The 25,230-nt window shown below is 40.1% G+C and overlaps 1 protein-coding gene across 1 annotated transcript in view; it reads right to left on the reverse strand.

Annotated features, from left to right (window-relative positions):
* Positions 1 to 7,996: 7,996 nt before the first annotated feature.
* The window catches only part of TENM4 (teneurin transmembrane protein 4), a 1,176,249-nt gene continuing 1,159,015 nt past the window's right edge, over positions 7,997 to 25,230 (reverse strand). Inside the window, exons 32-33 of the mRNA XM_051987214.1 lie at positions 23,728 to 23,870; positions 7,997 to 15,038 (exon numbers count right to left, since the gene is read on the reverse strand). Of these exons, the coding sequence (XP_051843174.1) occupies positions 14,280 to 15,038; positions 23,728 to 23,870 (902 nt within the window). The 3' untranslated portion in view covers positions 7,997 to 14,279. The remainder of the gene's footprint in view (positions 15,039 to 23,727; positions 23,871 to 25,230) is intronic.

Below are 25,230 nucleotides of genomic sequence, written 5' to 3' on the forward strand. Positions count from 1 at the left end.
TCAGCAGAAATTGCTTTCTCCAAAGTTGGTGAATTCAGTGGTCCTACCTGGGCACTCATGCTTCTTGAACTCTCTGCTCTGCTTGAAACTACTGACTGCCTCCTCTGGACAATCTTCTCTGCTCTGGGTTTTCAGGACAATGCTTTTACTTGATCCTTTCATTTGTCTGACTGTTCCATCTCAGTGTCCTTTGCTAGATCATCATGCGTTATCTATTAATTGTGATGAGCCTGAAGGCTTTGTTTTGGGGCTTCTTTTTTCTCTCCTGGCAAACTCCTACTGCATCCAAGGCCATCTCCAGTGATCCATATCCATATCTTGTCACTGGACCCAGATGGCTCTGGAGGGGAAAATGAGGTAGGTTGTCCAGCCTCTCTCCCTTAAATCCAACTCACCTGCATGTCATGGTATCACCTCCCTGATATTTTGGTCTTCCAGAACAAAGGACAGACAACAAACAACAACAAAAATCACATTTAATTACCATCCTTTATGCAAAGGATTCAGGGATTTGTACTGGTTATTGTATTGACCCTCTCTGGTCACCAATAGTTCCTTCCCGCTAAACCCTCTATGTCCTTCTTTCCATTGCAGCTACACCCTGGGAAAACTCTACCTACTGTCAAATTCCCATGGATAATGGTAGCCTACTTATAAAAGCATTCCTCAATGATTTACATCCTTCTACTCCACCATCTCCACCACATCCCAACAATTCTGAAGCCCTTGTTGCCTTATTCAAGCTCTCCATTGGTGGGTTGGTTGCTGTCCTTTGTACTTGAAAAGGACAAAAATGACAAAACTATGTTAGAGTGGAGTTATAATATGTCCGACTGTAGCTGATCAGACCATTATGAGATCAGATGTTCTGTACAGGTCAAACACAGATGGTCCCTATGAACATTTGGGCTGGTTTCTCTGACTTTGCATGTCTCACATTTCTTTTTGAGCTAATTCATTTCTGCTTTGCTCATAGAGCACAATATCTTCTCTGATGAGGGCACGCCATGCTGGGTGGCCCTGTGCCAGTGTCCCCAGGTATACAATCAATTCTAAAGTTCCTAAGAGAGACCTTGAGAGTGACCTTGTATGGCTGTTTCTGAACACCTTGTAAGTGCTTGCTTTGTGTGAGTTTTCCATAAAATAATCTTCATTGACAACTCCCTTAATCCCTCCTCAACCAAATCTTCCACCCACAATTTACCAGTCTAAAGCTACACAATCCTTCTACTGCACTCTTAATTCCTTCCCATAGGTAACAAACTAGATTTCCTCTTAAATCTCTTCCTTTCTTGCTCCCTTTGGATTCTTGCTCTCACTGAGAGCAGTTCCCTCCTGATGATACACCTTCCCTGGCTGCTTTTTCCAGCACCGGTTTTGCCTTCACTTACTAACTCACTGTTAGTTGTTTAGGGAGCTAGATCATTCCATCCACCTCCCTTCCCCCCCCCCTTTTTTTTTTTAACAACCACTTCTTTGAGGTTAATTCAATCCATATTTATCACCTAATGAAAATAGACTGTTGTTTATTGACCTCAAGGATACTCCCATTGTTTAGTATCTAGCTCACAATCTTTCCTCCTCAATGCTTTCCCTTAGATTTTATTCAGTTATTTTATAGTTGTGTCTAACTCTTTGTAACCCCTTTCAGGGGTTTTCTTGGCAAAGATACTGGAGTTGTTTGCCATTTTCTTCTCCAGCTCATTTTATAGGTCGGGAAACTAAGGCAAATAGGGTTAAGTAACTTTCCCAGGATATATAGCTTGAAAGTGTCTGCAGCCAGACTTGAACTCAAGTCTTCCTGTCTCCAGGCCTAATTATCTATGGGATACCCCCTTCCTCACTTTAGGGGAGGTTAACATAAATACTGATGTTCTCTCAAATACCCTACTAACCTAATTTCATATTCAACTTATTCATTTCCTATCACTCAAGGTAACCAAGGAGACTCTCCTAAGGCTTTTCCCCTCTTTATTTTCTATACTATTTTACTAGCTGATCTCTATGTCATCTCTATGCAGATGACTCTCAGATCTACTTATCCAACCCTAACCTCTCTCTAACCTCCAATCTCAACTTTCTAATGACTTTTTAAACATCTCAGACTGGATGTCCCATAAACATAATGGACGCAATGTGTCCAAAACTTAGTTCATTATTTCTTCCAGCTCCCTTCCCTGCCCCAATAAAGTTCTGTTCTTCTTTAGGTTCCTTTTATTATTGAGGGTACTATCATCTTATCAATCTCCCAGGTTTGCTAGTTCTTTACTCACTCATGTTCAGTCTAATCGGTGATCAAATCCTCTTGTTTCCACTTTTGCAACATCTCCTGTTTATATCCCCTTCTCTCCTCTGACAAAGCAATGAATGATCTTGGCACAGGACCTCATTGTCTGACATCTGGACAATTGTAATATCTTTCTGGTTGTTCTCCCTGCCTCAAGTCTTTACCCATTTCAGTGAAACAGAACCTACTCTTTAAGGGAGGAACTTTTTGAGTTTTGGCTGTGGAACCCAACATATCTAATATAGTGTTTGAAAAATAGCTGGCATTTAATAATAAACAGATCTTAGATTTAGAGTTAGAAGAGATTTTAGAAGCTGAGTCCAATCCTCTTATTTTATAGACAAGGAAACTGAGACTGAGAGGTTAAATGACTTATCCAAGATCACATAATTAATAAATGTCTGGGGAGGGGCGAAATTTGAATGCCATCTTTTTGATTCAGGCCAGTATTCAGACCTAGCTGTCAACAATTGCTTCTTGGTTGATTGACTGATACATTTAAAATGTCAGTGGAGATATTCCTCACATTGGTACTGATCAAAACCCATTCATATCTTTTCATCTTGTGTCATTCTTGTCCATGTTCTCCATAGGTTCTCTTTGAGAATGTGTACAGAGGCTTCCTTTATTTCTTTTTATCTCTCTAGATATTAGTGGGACACATGGTCTGTTCGTTTTGTATAGAGTGTACTTTAGAATATCCTAGTAAAAATTTCTTGAATCTCTTTTGTTTCTCCTTAAGGTTATTTTAAATTCCTTAACAATATTAGTGCTTTTTTTTGTAAGAGGGGGTGGTCATAAACTGAACATTCTCTAAGATGGAAATAATTGATATAAACTTAATGTTTTATTTCTGAGCCATGGATTATAATTTTTTGATACATGACCAACTCAATTCAAGGAAACAAAGGTTTCCTTGACAATATCCTCTGTGTAATTTCTTGTGTAGAGATCATCTTTGGAAATATGCTATGTTCTCCTGGTTATCCAATACTTCACTGTACCTTTGGATTATGTAATTTTGATTATTATATATGTCACATGATATAACAAAATGTATAATTCTGCACGATCATAATGAAGGCATTTTCTGTATATGCATGTGTGTGTGTGTGTGTGTGTGTGTGTGTGTGCGCGCTCACGTGCTAAGGAATAGCTTGAGATAACTGAAAACCTTGTCCAATTTCCAAATGCCATTCATTCTGACTTCCCTCTTCTTTCCATTCACTTTTGGGGTCAATCTACAGTATCTATTCTAGGTATATGGTGGACTCATTCAATGAACTTGCCATCTAGCAAGGTCACCATCTGGACAACAGGCAGTTTTTCATCTGTTCAGTTCTCCTGTAGGAGTTTGTAAGCTAATCTTTTGTGAATAGTCCTGTACCTCATTGGGGAATTCCAGTAATCTTATGAGGTTTGGTGCAATGAATTTGGTACAGATAGTTTTAGTCCACTATCACTTGGTTTTTACTGTATATCACAGAATATTAATTTTTCTTTGTTTCCTGGGTTGTTGTGAATAAAGAATTCATCATATTAATGGTTAATTTACTTATATATAGTGTTGAACCTGTTATATTTAACTAATTTGGTACTTAGAAAGCAGACTTAGCCTGTTGCTCAGAACTTAAGTATAATATATGATAATCTAAAGAAAAGAAAGCATTAGTAATTGGGGAGTAGGGTTATTGGATAAGAGAAGGCTTTGTGGAGGATGTGGTACCTTATTTGAGTCTTGAAGGAAGACAATGGTTCTGAGAGGTAGAAATTAGAATTGAGCATAAGCCAGGTATAGGGGAATGGACTTAGTGATGTAGCTTTGAGATTTGGCTGGCAATGAGTGGAGCTAGGACAAGGGAGAAATAGAATTAAGGGCAGAAGAAAATGTGTGGTTGAACAAATTAACATTATGTTTGTTTGCTTGTTTTTATCTCATGTTTTTTTTCCCTTTTGATCTGATTTTTCTTGCACAATAGGATTAATATGGTAATATATTTAGAAGAATTGCCCATGTTTAACCTATATCAGATTGTTTGCTATATTGGGGGGTGAGAGGGAGAATAATTTGGAACACAATGTTTTTTTTTTTTTTTTGCAAGGATGAATTTTGAAAATTATCTTTGCATGTATTTAGAAAAAATATTATTAAGAAAAACAAAAATAAAAAAGTTAACAATAGAGTTAAAACTGTGAAGATAGGTCAGAGCAAGAATAAAAAATGTTAGGATGGAGGGATTAGCATATCTAGTGAAGACAAAATATGGTTTTAGGAGAAGTTAGACCAAGGAGAAGAGGGAAATATAAAAAAATTAAGTTTAGGGAAAAGAATGTCAGAATCTAAAATTGCAGAGACGGTATGGTTATGGGTTATGATATATTCTATGACATGATCACTTCTATAGATGGTTGAATCAGAATAGAGACATGGATTATGGGAGTTGGCAAGTTGATGAACTGGGATGAAGGAGCATATTAATGGATTTATTTATCCTTATGCTGAAGTCTTCAAGTGTTAGGGTTGGATTTGAGGTGAAGGAAAAAATTATGAACTAGGTACTGAACTTTTTGAGAAACAAGAGAAGGTGACCTGGAAAGTGAACTGGGTAATACAGAGAGGTGGTATCAAACTTAAAGGAGGAAAGGTTGCTGAGTGATGGTGGCAGAGGGAAGGAAGGCTTAGATGTGGCAAGGGGAAATAAGGAATATACCAACTTGTTCTGTTGGCCCAATGGGTTAGAGAGCAGGAGAGGACCAACAAGCACCAGTGAGGGTACTAGAAGATATGATGTCTTCCAGAAAGAAGCAAGATTTTTTCAGTACAAGAAGATGGACTGAATGAATGAAGCATTTATTAAGAACTTACAATGTGCAAATGTTGGAGATAAAAGAAGAAAAATAAGATAAAAGGTGAGATAGTGAAAAGATTGAGGGTATAAACCAATAGATGATGGTTCCAAAGGAGACTTCTTATATCACAAAGGTGGCTGTGAATAAAACAATTTCTAGACCTGAGGAAATATAAGCTATTACTAATCAGGATGGACTATTTCCTCTTATATCAATATGTCTCCCAGAATGCTTCTGGAGACTTTTCATATGATTTTTATATGATCTAATAAGAGTTTTTCAGCTTCTACAAATGAGGTTTTCCTTGCATGGAAAATTTAAACCTCAATTGAACTCATTGTCTTTGGTCCAGCAAATCCCCTTGAAATCAAATTGAACCTTATTCTCAGGAAGTCCAGCTTCATTGATCAAGGTGCTGTGTTTAAGGACAGCTTTACTTTTGGGTGAAATAGATGGTGTCTTACCTGTGGGGGGACATTGGAAAGACTCACATTTTTCCCAACTGAACACACAATGTTCTATTGCCAGGAATTCATTCTTTGATGTTTTTGCCCATATGTTCTCTTAAAGAAACTGCTCTTTAGAGGGAGTATCATACCACATTTAATGACAGATAAACACTGAGTATTATAGATGGAATGGACCTTGCATCATAGAATGTCAGAACTAGAAGGGATATAGAATGTCAGAGTTGGAAGAGCCTTAGGAGTGAAAGACGTTGGGGAGCTAGGTGACATAATATAAGTAAATAAGTTCAAATCCAGCCTCAGACACTTACTAGCTGTGTAATCCTGGGAAAGTCACTTAAGCCTGATTGCCTCAAAAAATGTTAGAGCTGGAATGAATCTCAGAAGGGAGAATGTCAGAGCTGGAAGGAGCATTAAAACAGGTGTCAAAGAACCTTAAAGTTCAAGACATTCAAAGTGGGAAGACCCTTAAGACACCAATTATTGGAATTAGAAGATGCCTAGGGTAGAGTCCCTTCATTTTAGGAAGGAAACTAAAGCCTGGTTGGGGCATGGAAAGTGAGGTCACAGAAGTAGGATAATATATTTCAGTGAAGACCTAGACTCGAATCTTGGCTCTTAAATTGATAAGCATTGAATATCCATGCACATGGGACTCCACTGAAGAAACTGGGCATGTGGAGACAATAGCTGTTTTTAAGGATTGAAGACTGTTTTATAAAGGAATGTTTATTCGTTGTTGTGATCAGCCTGAGAGAACAGAATTAGGAACAATGGGTAGGAATTTCAAAGAGACTTATTTCAGTTTTGATGTAGAAAAAATTCCTGACAATCAAGGCTGTCCAGGAGTAGCCACTGTGAAGGTTTTCAAGCAAAGGAGAGTGTCCATTTGGATTATTCTGGGGTTACCTTTTCAGGTATGGATTAGACTAGAGAACTGGTAAGTCCCTTTCAATGCTTATTTTGTGAACATGGAATCTTTCTGAGGCTAAAACACATGGATAAGACCTTCTGGTCATATATTCAACACAAAACCAAACAAATGAGTTATTAGATTGTCAAAAGTCAGTGAGAGGTTCATCCCCTAACTCCCAGCTCCTGGGTAAGTCATAAACTCTCTTGACTATTAGCTTCCTATCTATAAAGTGGGGACAATAGCTTGTGCTCCTTTCTTCCAATGGTAGAAATGTGGGTTGCACTCTTTGAAATCAGGGACCCTTCTGCTTTGTCTTTCTATTATCATTGTCTTGAACGGTGCTTGGAACTAGTAAATGCTTAGTTAATAAATGCTTGACGGTTGCTAAAGAGCTTTGTAAATGTTAAAGCACTGTGTACATGTGAGGGATTAAGTGAATAAATGATTTCAGCAACTGTCTCAAGGAATCCAGCACCCTCATGCTGTTCTTTAAATCTCCAGTAATCATCCTTGGGGATACTCAAAATCCAAATCCAAATCCCACACTCTAGACTTCCTCCAAGTCCCTCATATCGTGATGAAAACTTTTATGTCCTATGATTGTGACTCTTGGAGAGTTGGAAAAGACCCTGCCCAAATCTATTCTGAGTTAAAGGTTACTAATGAGTTCCAATTTAATATTTCTGCAATGTAATAATGGTGATCTTAACAGAAGGCTTTTAGCCCAAAGAACTCAAATCATAGTTCAGTGGTTCTTTGATAGGTAGCACGCTACAGTGGGTAAAAGTACTGGACTTAAAGAATTCGAAAGACATGAGTTCAAAACCAGCATCACATACTTGCTAAAGGTGTGGCCCTGGGCAAGACACAACCTCTCCAGTCTCAGTTTCCTTATTTGTAAAATGGAGATTCTGAGAGTACCTACCTAATAGGATTGTTATAAGGATCCAATGAGATGACATATGTATAGAGCTTTGCAAACCATAAAATGCCATATGTTCAGTATCATTTTTCTTTCTTAGATATCGTATCACATCTTGTAGGCAGATGATTAGTTCATCAATGTGTAGGGCGGGCCCTAGCACTTGTTTTGAAAGCAGGCAGAGTTGCCGCAGTAGCAGGGAAGGATAAGGAAAATAAGTCTGTTGGTGTGAAGATAGCTGTAGGGCTTTGGAGACTCTTAGAAAAGGCCTTATAGCTTTACAGATCAGATATGAGTCAATCTGTTCTGACAGGCAGACAATTACTGGGAACTGAGGAAACAAGAGTCTTGGTCAATGACTACCATATATATATATTTTTTAAATTGACCATCATCTTTTCAAGGAATTCAAAACTGGAAGAGCCCATAGAGATCAACCTATCTCATATCCCTCACACCCTTCACTCCCAAGACTTCTAACAATTCTACTAGTTTCAGAGGGACAGAACAATGGAGGGCATTTATTTCTCCCATCAAAAAAGTCCCTGAAAACCTTTAAACACAAAATATTCTTTTATTTGTCACCGAAGGCTACACAGGATCACTTCTGTTTTTTGTTTTTCTTGTTTTTGTTTTTCTAGAAGGTATCTACATCTGCATTTATTTACAGCCTTGCCCGGTATTTACACAGTCAAGAATACAGTGTTAGAAACACAAGGTGTCGAGAAAAAAAAATTTCTCAAAATTAGTTCCAGACTTCAGGAAAACTATTACACACAGCAATGCCGGGGTCTCCAGTGTGGGTTTTCACAAGGCAACTCTGACACAAAGTCTCTTTCATCCAAGCTGCAGATTCAGAAGTCCTCACGCAAAATTAGTAGGCCAGGTTAGAAAAGGTGATTCCATGATTTGCTTTCTTAGGTAGGGGTTGCAGTTCTCCACCTGTGCCTCCTTTTGGGCCAGAGCTGCTGTGAGTTCAGTTTTCCTGTGGTCCATCTGGTATCCTCCCGGGACGTGTCCTGGAGCCCGTTGGGAGGTGTCCAGATAGATAAACTTTCTTGAGAGCAGCTGCAAGGCTCACCAATGGGGTAAGAAAAGACATCTCTAGCCCTGCATTCCCCATCCATTTCACTGCCATCTGTCACTTTAAGCTTACCTTGACTTGCCATTTAGTAACAGAACTGGGGATCTCACCAGGCCTGTGTCTACTCACGTACCCCTCTGTCTCTTATAAACAAATTGGTTTCAAAGGGAAAGTTGAAGATGAAAATTATACAGCAAAGTTGGTGGGAATCACCCAAGCAAGGTTATCTGCTCATAGAATTTGCTGCTGCTACCAAGGCTAAATGAAACTCTTTACCTACCGAAAACTTGTTCTGCTCCCTCTCCTACAAGATATTTATTCCAATGGGACAAATAAGTAAACTTGGCTGTGACTCATACACCCCAAATTAAAGGTCTTTCTGTCCCCAGGAGGACAAAGGAATGAACTTTGGAAAAGGTTAGACTTGGAAAGGTCTTGACTGCTTTGAATCCCTTCAAATCATGGGCTCTAGTTCATTTCACCAAAGGGTCAGTTGCTGTCAAGTGGAGTGGGTATCAACTAGTCTGAGATATCTGCCCCCTGCCCAGGCCCTGGCAGGCAGTGGGCAGGCTGGAACTAGGCTTTGGACCTCACCAACAGGACCGGGAGCCTTACTGATGCTGAGTATTTATCCCTCTGATGTGGCCTTGAGGCAAACCAGTGTGAAGCCTGTGTGCCCAAGTTTCAATTACGTATTGGCTGAAGCAAAACAGACTACTGCAAATATGACGTGCCCTCGCTGGAGATCGTAAAATCAAATTCTAAAATTTCACATTAAGAGCCTTGTCTCTGTATAATGGATCTCTCTGCAATCCATCAGGGTGACACTTACAAGTCGCAGCTGAAAAGGTCCTTTATTCTTTTAAAATATTTTTTGATTGATCCTTGTGTCTGTAACAGACCAAACACATTCCTCTCCCCTCCTCATCTTTGCCCGTGATCCTCTCAATGAAACAAAGACCTGTGTTTCATAGCAGCCCTGCTTGGTTCTCAACTTCTATTTTCCCAGGGTTAGCTTCACGTCATTGATTCTTAATGTAGATATTAAATTCTCATGGCTCTGAGTCTCAGTTGCTATCTCTGAGAGATGAGTGGCAGGGTCTCTGCATGAAAGCAGTATTGTTTAAGAACTTGCTCCACTATCTGCCACTTTCCCAGCCTCTGCAGTTCAATGTTTCTCTTCTAGGTAAAATATATTGCTCCTCACTTGACTAAAAACCTTGGGGAAAAAAAAAAAAACAAGGTCTTGCTCAATGAGATCAATGCAAAGAAAGAGCTTTGTATCCTAGCCGAGGTACCAGGTCAAAGGTGTATATATGGGTGGGTTGGGGTGCAAGATGGAGAATTAATCCTATAGTTAACTATCTTCTCTGGTCAGTGATCAATATAATGCAAGTACCCAAGAATGAGTGTCACAACCAAAGGAGGTGCTTTGCCTCAGAACTAACTGTGGAATCACAGACTATATGAGTTGGAACAACCCCAGAAGTTCTACAGGCTAAGCCATGCAAGAGGGATCTTTCCCAAGGCATCCCCATTCCCAGGTATTTTATTTCATCATTACTTGGAAAACCTTTTATGATGAGAATTCATTCTTTTTGGGGCAACCCCAATATATTTTGTGAAAACTCTGATCTGGCTTGTTTAAGTTTGGACTGAGCCCAGTCCTTATAAAGCTCAGGTCATGGATCAAGTCACTGGTTGGGATTTTTAGCTTTGCCTAAAGAGTTATTTTTTTCTAAGCTTGTAGGATACATATAAAACCTGACTGGCCATCTCATAAAATGTGCTGCTGGTCACAGAGGGATCTGGATAATGGGGCAAGCAGTTCAGCATGAACTACCCACCACCCTTCAGAAAAAGACAACTCAAAGAGTATGGATGCAACAAATGGCTTTTGCAATGAGAATTGGCAGCATAGTGCCTGTTGGGTAATTCTGGCTATTGTAGAAGAAGGATATGGGGTGGACAGGATAACCTTTCAGGTATTTCACTCCTCTCTGACATTCTAAGGTCCTTCTGTTCCCATTTGGGGCTACTGATGCTCCTTTACTATATACGAGAATCACAAATTACAAAAGCCCAGGAGATTATCCAGTCCAACCTCTGACTGAACAGGACCACCCTCTACACTATTCTTGGTAGAAGGTCATTCCCCTCTCAGGGATGGGAAATTTGCTGCCCAATAAGGTGGCTCATTTCATTGTGGAATTACTTGAATTTTTAAACATTCTTTCTTCTACTGAGATTATCCATTTTGTAGCTGAAAAGTAACAATGGATAACCACTTAATGCGAGAGACTTTCCAGTGCTTCCAAACCAAAGGTTAAGCATGGCAGAACTTCAGATATTTAGATTTTTGGCAATGATTTTAGTCACTTTGCTGTCTCTGCAGCTTGTAGTAAGTGATCCTAATAGTTTCTCCTTACTGAGGAGGGCTAAGGGACCAATAGGCATTCCATTAGAGCCACCAATAGTGACATTACCCCTGTCATCATGTACTGGCCATCATCAAGGGGCATTTTAGAGACTGAAGTACACAAGGGGTAGCATACTTGAGATTTTTCTGAACAAGATGAATAGATCCATATGATATCAGAGGTGGAAGGACCTCAGATCATCTAGTACAGTAGCTTCACTTAGGTCCCCAAAGGGAAAGTGTCCCAGGTCACAGAGCAAGTCAGTGACAGATCCAGGACTGAAAGCCCCATCCAGAATTCTTTGGGTTTCATCCCACTTTGTTGCACCTTAAAGCAGATATGGCCAGACAGAGCTGGGTGTCCAGCTTGGATGGCCGGTACTAATCCTCTGACAACATTCAAGGAATGTCTTTTAATTCAGCAGAGCTCTGGATTAGAGGTGGCAGTGAAATAAGTGGACAGACCCAAAGTCCATTTTCACAGTAGCATGATTTCTGTTTTTTTTTTTTTTCTTTAACCTGGAGAGCACCCAGTTAAACACAATCTCTCACATCTGCTCCCCCCACCTGAAAACCGAAGGCAAATAAATTCCATTTTCATCAGGCAGGTTTGAACTGTCCCCTAGTTCTTGGCCTAGCACAGACTACAAGGTGCACAGGCTTTTGGAAATTGAGAGACCAGTCTGCTTTCATTAGCTTGTGTAATAATCTGAAGACTCCGTGAGTAAGGCTATAAAGGTACCGAGAGCTTATCAGTCCAATAAGGTTTCCACTGGGAATAGCTCAGACTTGAAATCCATTTTCCACACTTAATGTAAATGAAACCCATTTGCTACCACAAAAGGCCCATTTTACAACAAGCCAGCCCCCAAAAGAAGGTGGTAGCTTCTTGTTCTGCCCCCCTCACACATTGATGGCCATGGCAATGGAGTGTGTGAACAAGGAAAGGAACTCTTTGCTGACAGCACAAGCTTAATATGAGTGTGCTACAAACACTCTCTCACACACACAGACGCACACAGGTATACACAGAGTAGGGGACGCTTGGCTCCCTTTGGCCCATCTCCTTCCTGGATACCCATCAGTTTTTGGCTTGCCAAGGGCTCCCAAATCATGGCTGACTTACACTGCCCCTACTCTATGACCATCCCCAATAGCAGGCCCGTAGCACTTCTCCTGGGGGAAAAAGGAATCCGCCTGGAAACTTCATTTCTCTCCCTGCTGGGTTGCCCTATTTCTGACTGGTGGTCAGCCCTGATCCAGGGAGGGCAGGCTCATGGAGGGTGAGCGATGCTCTTAGCGGCTCTGGGGGCACTTCAGTTCAAAACACATTGACATGTTAATTAAGTAAGATTTTCAGCAGGCAGTCTGTCTGTCTCTTCAAAAAACAACAACAAAAACACCAAAAAACCCCAACTATGGGAGAGCTGAACAGGGCTTTGGGCTCCAGCCAATTCTTTACAAATGAAAAATGAGGTTCTAAAGCTGCAAAATGACTTGCTTATGTCATACAGTGAGATATCAGTTGAACTCAAGTCCTTGAAACTCCAGCTCCAAAGTCCCTTCCACTAAGCATGTTGCCTCTAAGGTTCCTGTCCAGTCAGAGTTATTTCCAGGAATGCCCTTCCCTTTCTCCCATTCCCTCCCCCCAGCATTAATTATTCCATGACCCATTCCACAGCATTCACAGGTAGTCACCCAGCTAATCTGTTATATACCAGACTTTTTTGAGGGGCCTATGAATTTTCACATATCTATATAAATATCTATATGTGTATATACACACACACACAGATATAGATAGATAGATATATAGTCATTTCTGGCTCAGGACTTTTCCCTCAATCAACTTATCAGAAAGAATTTCTCTCCCTAAGTATTTTGCCTCTCTGCATTCCACTTTCTTTCTGGACCCTGCAAATCTTTTTTTCCTGCTTGTGAATAGCACCTAGGTGTTATGACAATCCTTTTGCCGACTACCCTTACTAACATTTCCTTATTCCCCATAGTCCCTCAACCCTAGACTGGACACATCAAAGGGACTTTGAGAAGAAAGGCAAGTTCTAAACTCCACTGCCATCTATCATTTCATTGGAATCACCATTTATTAAATGCCTACTGTATACAAGATCCTCTGCTTGTGGCAGGAGGTTTCCTTTATTGGGACATATTAGCCCTCCCTCCTTGCTTGTCTTGTCTCAGCTCTGATTATGGGGAATAGTGGAACCAACTGGGGAACCCAACCATGGCCTCAAAAATAAGGAACATGGCTAATACGAGGTGCCAGTTGCATCTAGCACCTAGCACCCTGGGAGAGCTCAGTCTTGAGCACTGAGTTCTCAGACTTGCGGAATGTTAGGGCTGGAAGAGGAATTAGAAATGGTCTAGTCTAATCCCCATATTATCCAAGGCCGAGAAAGGGTGGGTGATTTGCTTGATTGCTACTGTACTGCTCCATCACTAGACTGGGGAGCAAAAGGAAAAGCCTTTCTTAGCTGAAAAGCTTAACAAGTTTTGCAAGTTTTACAGAGAAGGTGGGGAGGGGGGATGGTGGTGGTCTTACATATCTGGTTTCAAGATCTAAAGTTGGGTCTTAGCCTGGGGCCCACGGGTGCTGAATGTCACCCTGGCCTCCAGCAAAGGGACATGCTGGTTTTTTTGGGTCTCCAGAGGCACAAAGTACTGGACAGGGGTCACATGGAGGCACAAGGGCCCTACCAAGGATTCAAAGATTTGGTAGGACTCCCCTCCCTGCTACTCCCACCCAGTGGACCCAGCCAGGCCCCTGGAAACTTTAAATAAGTGCACTGGGGTGTGGTTTTCTCTCTCTTCCCATCCCACCTTTCCCTCTTGTCTTCAGAAGCCCAGGCCTGGGATGGGACCAGGTAGCATACACACACACACACTCTGGGCTAACTTCTGATTGACCAAGTACTTAGGAAAAGACACTGACCCACTCATTTGAAAATGCCTCCCAAGGGAGAAAGACAAAAAAAAAAAGAAAAATCACAACATAAAAAAAGGAACAAGAGACAGCAAAGTTTTCACTTTGATCACACTACGGGAAAAAAAAAATACCTTCTGTTCTTTGCAAAAAACGTGTGAAGGCCAAATTAAAAAAAGGATGTTGCATGAGTTACCGTGCAACCAATCTTTTTTTTTTTCTTTTCTGAGCTCATTAAGAAAAAAAAAATCTTTTTTTCTTTTTTTGTTTGTTTTTGTTTGTTTTTGTTTGTTTGTTTGTTTTCGTTTTTCCCGAGTACAACACAGTCAGGTAAGTGGCCACAAGAGAGTAGCTGTCTTTGGCAAGAAGTGAATGCTCGGACCCTCTCTGTCACCTTCTGCCCATCTCACTCTGTCTCATGAAGTGAATGTTGCTGGCGCTGTCGGCTAGTTCTGGGTACTGTTCCACCGAGATGACAAAGTATCCATCATATCCTTGCACCCGCCCGCTGCTCAGCACCTGCTGCTTCTCCCCCTCTGTCCAGGAGCGGAGGCCCTCCTCCCCTTCCCGCAGTCTCTGCTGTTCTCGGACCCAGGCCTGGCCCACGGCCCTCTGTCTGGCCAGCTCCAGCACGCGCGCCTTCTCCTCGTCCAGGCTCGTCCCGTAGCGGGTGTTCAAGCACAGCGCGCCGTACTGCAGCTGGATGTCTGTGTAGCGTCTAGTCCTGCCATTGAGCACTGTGTTGATCTGGGAGACCGTGACGTTGACCCCGTTCTCCAGGGTCCGCCGTCCCCCATTGAGGCCCAGGATGGCCAGGTCACTCTCCGAGGGCCCCTGTTTCACAAAGTAGTGCGTGTCCACGCCCTCGATCGTGAAGTGCAAGTTCTCCAGGTAGTGAGCGTTGTTCAGGATGGCCGCGATTCTGCGGCCGTCCTCGTTGGCTGTGCTGATGATATCAGTAGCCACGCGACCATCCTTCATGGCAAATTTTACTCCCTTGCCGAAGACGGAGCCGCCCGAGGCGAATCTCTTGGTTTCCTGGGACTGCTGGCAGCCGACGATGTGGGAACCGTAGATCTGCTCAAACCGTTCCAGGGTGACAAAGGATTTTAGCTGCCTCTGGACCTCACACTGCACTCCGAGGATGGACTGAGGGACGAAACAGAGAAACAGAATTAGGGAGAACATGGAAAATAAGGAACATAGTAACTTTATTCATTTATTCCACAAATGAATACTTATGGATTATCTACTCCCTAATATCAGGGGGCAGAAACTCCCAGTTTCTCACAGCTCTTTCCATTCCATTAATTGCCTATGCTCTTGTCCTATTCCCCTTCCCCACCGCATGTCTTTCAGGTTCATCTTTGGCATGAAGCCTTTCCTGATTCATACAAATGCTAGTGTCTTCCCTCCCACCAGAGCCGGTATTTAACTATTTTGCATATATTTGCTTTATATTTAAATTGTTTGTATGTATATATGTACTTGTCTCTCCCATTAGAATGTAATTGGGATTATTTCACTTTTGTCCTTGTATCCACATAGGTGCTCAGTAAATACTTGACTGATTGATGGATCCAGGATCTCATCACTATAAGTATCTTTTTTGTTGATACAGACTGCAATGCATCTGAAACCCTGCATGATTATTGTCTGTATCATTCCATAGATTCTACAGAAGGTCCTAACTACTGGGGAGGAGTAGTTCATATTGGCTGCCTATCTATCTATTATCTCTCTTCCTCATCATGCGATTTGGCTGATCTCCATCTATGCCTTAAAAAAAAAGTATCTTTTACTACTAAAAAACATGACCTAAAGCACTGGGAAGAGCATCATGGGTCTGGAAATTGGGAAACCTGGCTTCTGTCATTAACTTGTTATGAAATGGTTTCAATTTTCTTCATCCTTAAAAATGAGGGGGTGAGATTAAATAATTATAAAGTCTTGGGAAAGAAACTGGTAATATCTTCATGACTACAGATCACTAAGAGGAAGGGTTTCAGAACTGAGAGACAGGTTTAGGAAGTGACATGGCTAAACAGTCTATTTCTGTGAATGGGATTTGTGTGTTTCTGATGACAGTTTATAATAATAGAATGATGAGCTACCAATTGGGAGAAAATGTGCCCAATAAGGCTTAGTAAAATGTATTTATCTCAGACCTGTAAACCTTGTCCAAAAGGCTTTAAGATGGGAAGGAACAGGAGAAAGCAACTGGAACACCTAATAACACTAAGGAAAAAGTGGTGTCTGGATGGGAATGAGGGGAATTTTTAGGAAGAAGTGACTATTCTGCCTAAGAATTAGATATATAGGAGAGGAAGGTGGAACATACTTGTATTGATAGCTAGAGATAGGAATATGAACAAAAATATACATATGTATAGTTTAATCCATACATGCATACTTCATAGTTTGTATACTAAATATGTGGTTATATATATTTTACATGCACATACATACAACTACACAATGCAAACATATATGTATACATGTATGTGTGTGTGTGTGTATATACATACATATCCATATACAATGGACTAACAGCAGAACCTAGAAATCAGGAAGATTCATCTTCCTTAGTTCAAAACCAGCCTCAGACACTTGCTTACTGTGTGATCCTGGGCAAGTCACTAAGTCTTGTTTGCTTCAGTTTCCCCTTCTGTAAAATGAGTTGGAGAAGGAAATGGAAAACTACTCTAGTGTCTATGTCAAGAAAACGCCCCAAGGGGTCATGAAGAGTCAGACTCACGTGTTAGATTTGTGGAAAATGGCTTTCAAAGGATTGAAAAAAAAAAAGTATTCTTAGGAAACTTTCAAAAAAGACACTTATGAATAAGGACGAAAAAGGAGAGCTGTCCCAAGTATACTAATCTGGAAACTCATCCACCAAATTTAAAAAGACACACCAGGAAAAGATGGAAAATAGAAAATGAATACAAAAGTATGGCCCAGAAGTGCAAGAATAGTATTAGTAATGCTGAAACTAAGAAGATATTGAGGGTGGTAAGGAAAGATCAAGGGATGACAAGAGAGCCTTTGTTGAAGCTACAATGAGGGAAAAAATGGTTACTTTTTAGTGCCAGAAAAGATAACCAATAGCTCTTATTTTTTCATCTTACTTAAGAACAATTTTTAGACTGAAAAGAACAGAATCAATGTAATTGACATAGGCAGGAACATAGAGAGAATCTACCTACTGTTGAGTTCATAGAGATTAATGATAGACTGTAAGAATCTGGGGATGTGATTACAAAAACCACTGTCAATTTTTGAATGGGAGAGAAATGAAGAAGGATGAATCTTGGTCTGAATTTTCAAAAATGGCCTGCAGACTACAGACAGATGATTTTGATTTTGATTCCAGAATATATTATTTAAAGGATGGATGGTTGGTGACTATTTAGAACACTCTGGTGGCCACAAAGATCCAATATGACTTTATCAAGGTCACTCCAGACTTCTAACAGGATTAGTTGATTGGGGGAATGTTATAAATTATAGTTTGTGTAGATTTATTTTAGTCTTTGGATAAGACTGAGAAATTTGGGATAGACAATAAGGCGACTGAATGGCTTGAATTTAGTATCTGTTTCATTGTTTTCCTTTCTACCTTAATACATCTACTTCTTCTTGGGGACCTCAATTTACCCAAAGATGTCTCCTCAAATACCAGTAACATCAACCTCAACTTTCATAATCCATGCTTTTACTCTGCCTTTACTTTTTAGCTTACCAAGTCAGTTTCCTCAACCCTTCATTCTGGAATAATTTTCTCATGACTATTCCTACTTTTCCTAACCCCAACCCTCTTACTTCCATTATCTGCCTTGCTCCCCTTCTGCTCATGTGCTACAGGAATGTCTATGGAGGAAGATACATACCTGCATGGTCTACAAATCCTTATTATCCAACCTCCAATGAGCTCTCACAACTGCTTATTGATTCTTTAACTTTTCCCTAATTGGCTCTCTTTGCACAGAGGCTATTCATAATCTTTTCTTTGTCACAGACTAATATCTACTAGCTTCTCTGCATCATGGATTGTGCCCACCCAACTTTCTTTCCTCTTTTGAAAAGGATTGTTAGTCAGTTGGTCAGTTGCTTTTGACTCTTCATAACCCTGTGGACCATATTATCCATGCTATTTTTTTTCTTTTTCTGCAAAAATACAGGAGTGGTATGCCATTTCCTTCTCCAGCAGATTAGAGTAAATAGAGATTAAGTGACTCGCTGAGGGTCACACAGCTAGTAAGTGTCTGAGGCCAAATTTCAATTTAAATGTTCCTGATTCCTGGTCCACGACTCTATCCAATGAGTTACTTAGCTGCCTCCTGTCACCTTGGTATATACTTCCTGTTCTTTCTTCTATGCTTTTTAGGGGATCAGTGGTCTCATCTCTTTGCCAGCTTCAACACTTCTACCTAAGTTCATCCCTTCCTGTTTTTTTTATGATCTTACCTCTTCATTCATTGCTCCCTCCCTAACTTTCAAGTTCTCCTTATCCACTAGCTCCTGTCTTATTGCTTAACAAATATATCATAACCTCCCTCCTCTTTTATTTATTTTAAAAACATATTGCTTTATGAATGTTGGGAGAGAAAAATGAGAGTCAAAATTTCCTTCCTCCTTAAAAAAACTCTTCACTTGATCCTGTCATCCCTTCACTATTCTCTTTTTCACAGCAAAACTCCTAGAAAAGTGGTCCATAGTCATTTCTTCCATCAATACCTTGTTCCTGGCTCTCTTGCACACCAGTCAATTGAAACTGCTCTTTCTATGGTCACCAAATGATCTCTTCATTGCTAAATCCAATGGCTTTTTCTCAGTTCTCATCCTCCCATGACCCCACTGTTGATTTTATCCATATGCTCCCCCCTCTTTGAAGTTTGGGATTCTGCTTTGATAGGGTCCTTTCCACGTACCCAACTGATTCTTCTCAGTGTTTTTGACTGTACTATCATTCACATCTCATTCCCTATGCATGAGTGCAAAGCAAGACTTAATCTGCTCCTTTTTTCTCTATTTTCTTTTTCACGATACCTCCCCTGATCTCATGGATTTAATAATGTCCTCTATACAAGTGACTTCCAAACCTACAAATCAATACTCACTTCTCTCTTGAGCTCCAGTCCTACACTATCAACTGCTGGTGGACGTTTCCACCTGAATGTTCCCTAGGCATCTCAAACTCAAAATACCCCAAACTGAACTCATTTTTTCTTGCTTTAAATCTAGTCCTCCTTCTAGCCTTCCTGCATCTGATCAGAGTATCATAATTTTTTCAGTCATCTAAGTTTACAATCTCAACTCAGAAACACACACATACACACACACACACACACACACACACACACACACACACACTCTCTCTCTCTCTCTTTTTCTCTCCTCTCTTTCTTCTCCCCCCGCCCCATGTATGTCTCTGTCATCTTTCTCTGTATCTCCTTCCTTCTCACTTCCTACTCTTCAAATCCAATTATTTGACAAGTTTTATCCATTAACATTTCTTAATATCTTTCACATCCATCTTATTACCCTTATTTTAGCTCTCATCACTTTTCCCCCTAGACTACCACCTCCTGATTGATCTTTCTTTTCCCAGAATCTACTCTCTGTAATCCTTCCTCCACACAAACTGATATTCCTAAAGCACAGGTCTGCTGTTATAACTCTTTTGCATAAGAAGGTTTAGTAGTTCACTACTGCTTTAGTTGGTCAATCAGTCAGGTAATTAATATTTATTAAGTGTCTACTATGTGCCTATGTTCTTAAGTTTTGGGGATACACAGAAAGGCAAGAGACAGTCTCTGTTTTCCAGGAATTCAGACTAATTAATGAGGGAGACAACATGCAAACAACTCTGTGCAAACAAGCTATAGACAGGATAAATTGGAGATAATTAACTGAGGGAAGATACTAGCATTATTAAGGAGGATCTTAGGATAAAAGAAGATAAACTCATTTGCCTGGTATTTACAGCCCTTCCCCTAATCTGGTTGCAGCTCATCTTTTCAGTTTGATTACAGATGAGTTCCCCTTCTTTCCTCTATATTCTAGCCACACTGGCCTGCTCGCCATTCAGTATTCCTCTTCCTCATGCAGGAATAGTCTGTTTTCACCTCTGCCTCCTGGAACACATTCCTTCTCTGAAGGCTTATCCCAGGAGCCACCTCCTTTAAGAAGGCTTTTTTTATACCCTGAATTGTTATTGTCACATCTCCAATTGCTTTGTATTTCTTTTCTATATGTCCTCTCTATTTGCTCATCTAAGAACATGAGGCAGCTCCATTTCCCCCTCCAATAGAAAATAAAGCTTTTTAAAGAGCATTACTGTAGTTGTATTTCCAATATCTGGCCCAGGATCTGGCATATGGCTGGTATTTAATAAATGCTTCCTAATTGATTGATTGTTTTCTGGGGTGGATGGAAATGGATGTCACAGGAAGGAATATAAGAATTCAGGGCCCTGCACAAATAGATAAATCAGTAAACATGGAAAAGAGGAAAAGAGCATTCAAGTCTATTTAACTGTTTTGCTTTGTGCCAACATGGCTACTAGGGCCTATAGATCCCTTAAACTGTCTACTCTAAGAAGAGTGTAAATGGGGGTCAGAATGGTTTTTATAAGATGTTATAACTGTTTCCCTTATAATGCTCCCTTGCTTCCTGTGAGCTTGGGGAAGTTCCATTCTCAGAAATCCTTTATTTGACTGTCAGGAATCCTGGAAAATGACTTTTGAGTCTGAGCTCCTGGCTTCTCACTGAAATCAAGTCCTCTTTATAATTAATAGAACCTTGTCTAAGCACAATTGTTTCCTTGAGTTTCATGAAAACTAGAGCTCACTTCACAACAAATATCCCCTGTGCCTGCCAAGGGCTAGAATCAATAATCCATTGACATGGTGAGTCAACAAGGATGAGTCTAATTGGCAAAGGCCAATCAGGTCATGTAACAAGAATGAGAGACAGCTAAGCATTGACTACACTAGCACTCCTGAGATCCTAAAGGGATCAGAGAAAGGCTCCCAGACCACTGGGATGGAGAAAGAAGAGGCAAGAATAATCTGTGTCCACAGAATGGCTCTTCGAATCACAGACCATCAGAGTGCAAAGAAGCATCTTCATCAAATTGGTTCTGAGCAGTGTTCTTCAGCTACAATATTCCTGACAAATGGTTACTGTTAATTCATAAATGTTTGTTGAATCCAATTGAATAATCAGAGTAATCCAATCTCTGTTTGAAGGCCTCAAGCAATGGGAAAATCACTGAGGCAGTCTACTCCATTTTTGAACAGTTATAATCATTAGCATGTTTTTCCTTTCTATTCTTCATTTTCAGTTGTATGCAACCATTCATGACCCCATTTGGGGTTTTCTTGGCAAAGATACTGGAGTTGTTTGCCATTTCCTTCTCTAGTTCACTTTACAGATGAAGAAACTGAGGCAAACAAGAATAAGCAACTTGCCCACGGTCATATAGCTAGTAAGTATCTGAGGCCATAATTAAGCTTAAATCTGTCTCTCTGCAACTTGTATCTAAAGTTCTTACTTTACATGACATAAACGGATTACTTGGAGACAATTAGCAAGTCTTTTCTCTCTCCACACCCTCTCCCACCCCCCAATTTTCTTCTCTAGGATAAACATCCTTCACTCTTTATATATATGGTCCTCAGTTTCATCACCATTCTGGGTGCACTCCAGATTGTTAATATTCTTCCTAAAATGGAATACAGGGAAAGCTGCATGGTGCAGTGGATAGAGCACTGGGCCTGGAGTCAAGAAGACCTAAGTTCAAAACTGGTCTCAGACACTTCTGTTGCCTCAGTTTCGTCAGCATCAGACGTAGAGGGGAAGGGATGACACAGATGCGATCTGTTATTTGAATAAGAAGGGGGGCAGAAAAATTAATATAGTGGTAAATAAATATTATGGAATATTATTGTTATGTACGAAATGACCAGCAAGATGAATACAGAGAGGACTGGCGAGACTTACATGAACTGATGGTAAGTGAAATGAACAGAATTAGGAGATCATTATATACCTCAACAACAATACCGTATGAGGATGTATTCTGATGGAAGTGGATTTCTTCAACAAAGAGATCTAACTCAGTTTCAGTTGATCAAGGATGGACAGAAGCAGCTACACCCAAAGAAAGAACACTGGGAAATGAATGTAAACTGCTTGCATTTTTATTTGCTTCCTGGGTTATTTATACCTTCTGAATCTAATTCTCCCTGTACAACAAGAGAACTGTTTGGTTCTGCACACATATATTGTATCTAGGATATACTGTAACCTATTTAACATGTATAAGACTGCTTGCTATTTGGGGGAGGGGGTGGAGGGAGGGAGGGGAAAAATCGGAACAGAAGTGTGTGCAAAGGATAATGTTGTAAAAAATTACCCTGGCATGGGTTCTGTCAATAAAAAGTTATTAAAAAAAATTAATATAGGACTGAGGCATTCTAAAGATAGTGCCTTTAATTTTCTGTGTGACCTTTGGTAACGATTGCTAATGATCAGGGTAACATTTGACCTGATGGAAGAGAAAGGCTATCCATCTGGACACTGGAGGTCGGGTGGCCTTGAATCAAGTCCTCTCAACTGAGAATTGTTTTAACTTCCTCAAACTTCAGTTTCTTCAAATGTAAAATGCCAAGGGCTGGGCTAGGTCATGATCAAAGTGCCTTTCAGTCTACCACATTTCTTTTCTTGGACTTCCTTAGTAAAAAAAGTGGCCATATGATCTGGAAGGTTACACCTAGTTTTAAAGAGCTACAGCAATACTGAGTGGTTGGCAGTCCCTGAGTTCCCCAGCTGGGAAAGAGGTGGCAATGATCAAAGTTTTTGTGACTATTAAGTGCCAGTGTCCTAACCTTGGCTAGCCAGGGATGAATATTGTCCATTTTCTCAACAGAGCATGTTTGCTATTCTGAATGTATCTTTTGGGTTTTCCTTTTTTGGGAAGAGTGCATCTGAATTAGTTAAAGCAGAATATTTTGGGGGAGGAGTAAGAAAATGCTACAGACTGACATTCAGATCAACACAGTATTTAGCAGGGACAGAAGGTTTAAATGTCTAAATAAGGGTAACTTCTATTTCTATAACATGTCACACTTTCAAACACACATTTCTTAAAACAACCCTGCAAAAGTTGATAGCATAAGTATTATTATGGTGCCCATTTTACAGATTATGAAACCAGGGCACAGAGAGGGGAACAGCTTATTCAAAGTCATATAGCTAGTAAGTGGCAGAGGTGCGATAGAGTTCAGAGGCTCTGCCTCCAGGGTAGCATCTGTTATATTATTATACAGCTGGATGTTTAGGCCTTCCAAAATACTGATTCTTCATATTTGCAAAGAAAAATTAAGAGGAAGAAGGAGAGTTTAGAGGTAAGGGATTCTTTCTCCCTTACTCGGAAGTGGAAGAAAAGAAATTTTCTGCTTGGAAGATGGTGCTATCATATAATGCAAGATGGCTATCCTACAATGAAATGGAATATTGGAATAGCCTCTTACAATGTTCAGGCTAGAAGGAATCTTAACTCACAGACTGTCAGGACTAGAAAGAATCTTTAGAACACAGAATGTTGGAGCCGAAGAGACCTTCAGCTACCACCTGGATTAACAAATGGAGAGAGTTACTTTCCTGAGGTCACATAGTGAGGATTCAAAACCAGGTTCTCTGTCTCCAAAATTTATCATGCAGAGTTTGCATGTATTTGTGGAGACAGAGTGTGCCTTTGGGAGACAGTGATCCTGAACTTTAGGTTCTAGGGCTGGAAGAAACAGGATTTCTAGCAGTGCTTATAGATTACCTTGCTATTGTCCCACTCCTGCGTTTTCATCTGTGTGTGGATAAGCTCATAGGAAGGTTCCATAGCATCTGTATCTGGCTTGGGATATCCAGGAATCACATTGTGCAGCTGAAATCCAAAGGTAAGGAGCCAGCTGTTGACATCTGGAATGGAAAAGAAGTCAAAACAATTGAAGGAAATAATTACCCTTGAGATGTGATTTTTCAAGACAATAATACAAAATAAAAAAGAGGTCAACATCTTTAATTATCTAATAATGTTAAAAGCTGTTGTTGATAGTCACATAGGATTTTACTGACTCACAAGATATTCTCTACTTATCTGATCTTTATAATAACTTGATAAAACAGGCAGTGTGAATATGATATTATCCCCATTTTACAGATGGGAAATCTGAGTCTCAGAAATCTGAACTGTTTTGCCCAAGGCAGTGTAACTTCTAAGGGACAGACCCTAAAGAATATTCCAACTCCAAGTTCACTTAGAATCCAGGCCTTTCAGGAATGGGTTATGGCAAATGGGCTCATCTAGTAGCTGTCCTTTAGTGCTCATTTTCCAAATTTTGCTGGCAGAGTAGCTTCTTCCTAGATTGCACATTATCTGAAAGCTACCAGATGGTTCTTGGGGAAATTAAAAAAAACAAAAACAAAACAGAAAAAAACAATCACAAATCCCAATTTTCCAGAGCTGAAGTAGAGGCAGGTCAAAATAGAGATGACAACATTAAAAGGGATGATGGGAAATACTCAATTCTCACATTGCACTTTTAAGAGACAAATGAAAGCTTTTTAAAAAAATTTTTATTTGGTGCTTTTCTGTCAGAAAGGCTGGAGATTTTAGGAGCAGTCACATGGTGTAATAAACCATAGATTCCCTGTAAATTTAAGTGGGCAATTAGCTCTAGTGGAAAGGAAGTAGTACTAGGTGGAAATATAGAATCCATGAAACCAAAAAAAAAACAAAAACCCTGATACTGCTGCTTAGCTGTGTAATATTAGGGAAGCTCTCAGGAGGCCTCAGTCCCTATGAGTTCTAAATCTTATGTTTAGTAGCATTTGGAAAAATTCTCCATCCTGGATTCTAATCCTGGGTCTGCTATCCTAATTTGTTGTGTAACTTTCATCAAATTATTTGGGTCCTTCTGGGGATCAAATTCCTCTGATTTGAATCAGGGAGTTGTGTTAATGATGGTGTCTTTCAGTTCTCATATTATATTAATCTATCTTTTAGGCTCCTTCCAGCTCTTATGTTCTAAGCATCTTTCTTGCTCTAATAATCTATTGTTCTAAGGTTTTTCCAAGCTGTAATATTCTAGGTTCCTTAAGTCTAATTTCTAATATCTTATATCCATATCCTAAGTTCTCTTTTAGCTCTAATAAAATGTTTTTGGCCCCTTTTATCTTTAACATTCTATGTCCTAAGGCCCCTTTTAGTGCTAAATATTATAGGTTTTCTGTTCTTTTTCCATTTTTAACATTCTATATTTTAATGTCTCTTCTAGTG

The sequence above is a fragment of the Antechinus flavipes genome, chromosome 3 (genome assembly GCF_016432865.1).
Source record: "Antechinus flavipes isolate AdamAnt ecotype Samford, QLD, Australia chromosome 3, AdamAnt_v2, whole genome shotgun sequence".
Classification (NCBI taxonomy): Eukaryota; Metazoa; Chordata; class Mammalia; order Dasyuromorphia; family Dasyuridae; genus Antechinus; species Antechinus flavipes.